Raw genomic sequence first — 2,175 nt, forward strand, 5'->3', positions numbered from 1 at the left:
CTGCGGGACCCGCCGGTCAAGGACACGATCGCGGTGCCGCAGTCGGTCGGGGACGCGCCGTCCGGCTGGGGGTACGCCGTAATCCGCTTCCGAGCGGACAACCCGGGCGCGTGGGCGTTCCACTGCCACATCGACCTGCACGCGGCGTCGGGGATGTTCTCTGTTATTGCCGTGCGGCCACCCAAGGGAGCCAAGTGGTTTGCGCCCTCGGGCGCCGCCTGCGGGGCGGCGCCGTAGGCTGCGTTTTGACGGCTGACATAACCATGCGCGTCAGCTTGCGCCGCCCTTGTTCACGAGTTCGCCAGCCGCTCGCCTGCTTGCTTGACTTTCTGTGCGCTTGTGTCCACCCCCTCAAAATCTGGGGCGTTGCGCCTTGACAACACTGCCTATCCACAGAAAGAAACATTCGGGGGTATCAAAGACAATGACAGGTCGGCGCAAAGCAAAAGCATTGCTGTTTGGCAACACAGCACGCGTGCGTGCCCGGCTCCAACGCACGCACGATGCAGCTTCTGTACTGCGCTCTCTTGGCAGGAGCATGTCTGCCACCCACCCCACGTGAGACGCATGTCAGTGGCGCTTTCACTCACCCTTGCCAGCCCGCCATTTTGGTACTGCACAACCGGCGCTGGCCCAACGTCCTCAAAGGCGGGCGGCTCGCCGGCCTTTGAAGAGGCGGACACCCCACTGCGCCCTAACCGGGTCACTGTCGCCTGACCCTTGCGAAAGCCATATTGAAGCCGGAATCTGAACCGCCCAACTACTGCTCCCGCTGTCTGCCCCGAACCGCACCTGCGCCCATGAAGAGCACTGTTTAAGCACAGCGCGAGCCCACTTTTGTGCTGATCAACATCTTTGATGCTTTCTTTGACACACATGCCTGATGAGAGGCATCGTGAGACTGCACTGCTTGCATCCCCTGTGTTGCTGGGCTGTTTGCTGGGGGACCGGGTGTACAAGGCGCTCTCTTGCACAGGCGTAGGCGCGCACGCGCACCACGCACCTCAATTCCCGGGTCTGCAGTTGTCAGGTAACAATACCCTTTGAATCTCTATCGCAGCCATCCAGCAATGACTCCATGCTGCACGCCGATGATCATGGCAAGTTTCTGGAATAGTAGCCAGCAAGGCTACCGCCTTGACATGTGGACCAAAAAGTTCCCAAGTACAGTACTGGGTGAAAGGTGCAGAATGAAAGAACAGGTGTGTAAAAACCTGCTGGTCGAGTGGTCTGACCGAAATCAGCGTTGTAAAGTAGGTGAGCCTATATCTGAATCAGACAAACTCACCTACTTTACGATGAATCAGGCAGCGCTGGTCTAAACAACCTGCTGGTCGAGTGGTCTGACCGAAATCAGCGTTGTAAAGTAGGTGAGCCTATATCTGAATCAGCAAAACTCACCTACTTTACGATGAATCAGGCAGCGCTGGTCTCGTCACAGCTGGGGGTCTGTGGACTGTCGATCAATTGGACTTGCCAGCTCAGCACACGGATGGTATTTTTTGCACAGGCAACAAGGCGAATCGGCTTAAAATGTTTGTCACCCCCTTGTAATGCATCATTCTGTCCTCGCTCGGCGTACAGTACATCGACAGGCAGCACACCGAGACTGACCAACGCAGTCGCAGTTCGCAGAAGTCAACCGCTCGTATCAAAGCCGTTAAATTACGATTGACCCATGTTAACAGCATGGGATTGTTCTCACGCGGACCTGCCAAGGCACTCCCGCCATTTAGTGCAGCACAGTCGGCAGCGCGAGCGGCAAGCAGCGCCGCTTCACCGTCAGCTGCACCCACAAATCTATCCTCAGGGCAGCAACAGCAAGAGGATCAGCAGCAGCAGCACGTACAGCAAGAGCTTGATGAGCCACCAGAACAGCAGACGGCCGTCGCCAGTGCCATTGCGCAGCAGCAAGATCAGCGGCGCGCTTCTGGGGGGTCGACAACGGTGGCAACAAAGGACGACGCACATCTTCCCGGCCCTGGGGCTGAGATCAGGCGCCACAGCAGCTATGACGAACTCCGAGTGGTAGTTCCCGGCTCGCAGCCAGACGAGCGTCCGCGGAGGAAGCCAAACGCCGCCGCAGCCGCGGCGGCGCCAACGGTGCCCGCGGGCACGCCGCCGCGGGCAAGGCCGCCGCCGCCGGCGCCCAAGGGGCGGCCGACCGCGCCCGGC

The 2,175-nt window shown here is 59.4% G+C and overlaps 1 protein-coding gene across 1 annotated transcript in view; it reads left to right on the plus strand.

Annotated features, from left to right (window-relative positions):
• The window catches only part of MNEG_8946 (multicopper oxidase), a gene marked incomplete at both ends in the record, with an annotated part of 3,522 nt that extends 3,285 nt beyond the window's left edge, over positions 1 to 237 (plus strand). The window contains one exon of the mRNA XM_014042582.1: positions 43 to 237. Coding sequence (XP_013898036.1) covers positions 43 to 237 — 195 coding nt within the window. The remainder of the gene's footprint in view (positions 1 to 42) is intronic.
• Between the last annotated feature and the right edge of the window lie 1,938 nt (positions 238 to 2,175).

This window comes from Monoraphidium neglectum (assembly GCF_000611645.1).
Source record: "Monoraphidium neglectum strain SAG 48.87 unplaced genomic scaffold scaffold01765, whole genome shotgun sequence".
Lineage (NCBI taxonomy): Eukaryota > Viridiplantae > Chlorophyta > Chlorophyceae > Sphaeropleales > Selenastraceae > Monoraphidium > Monoraphidium neglectum.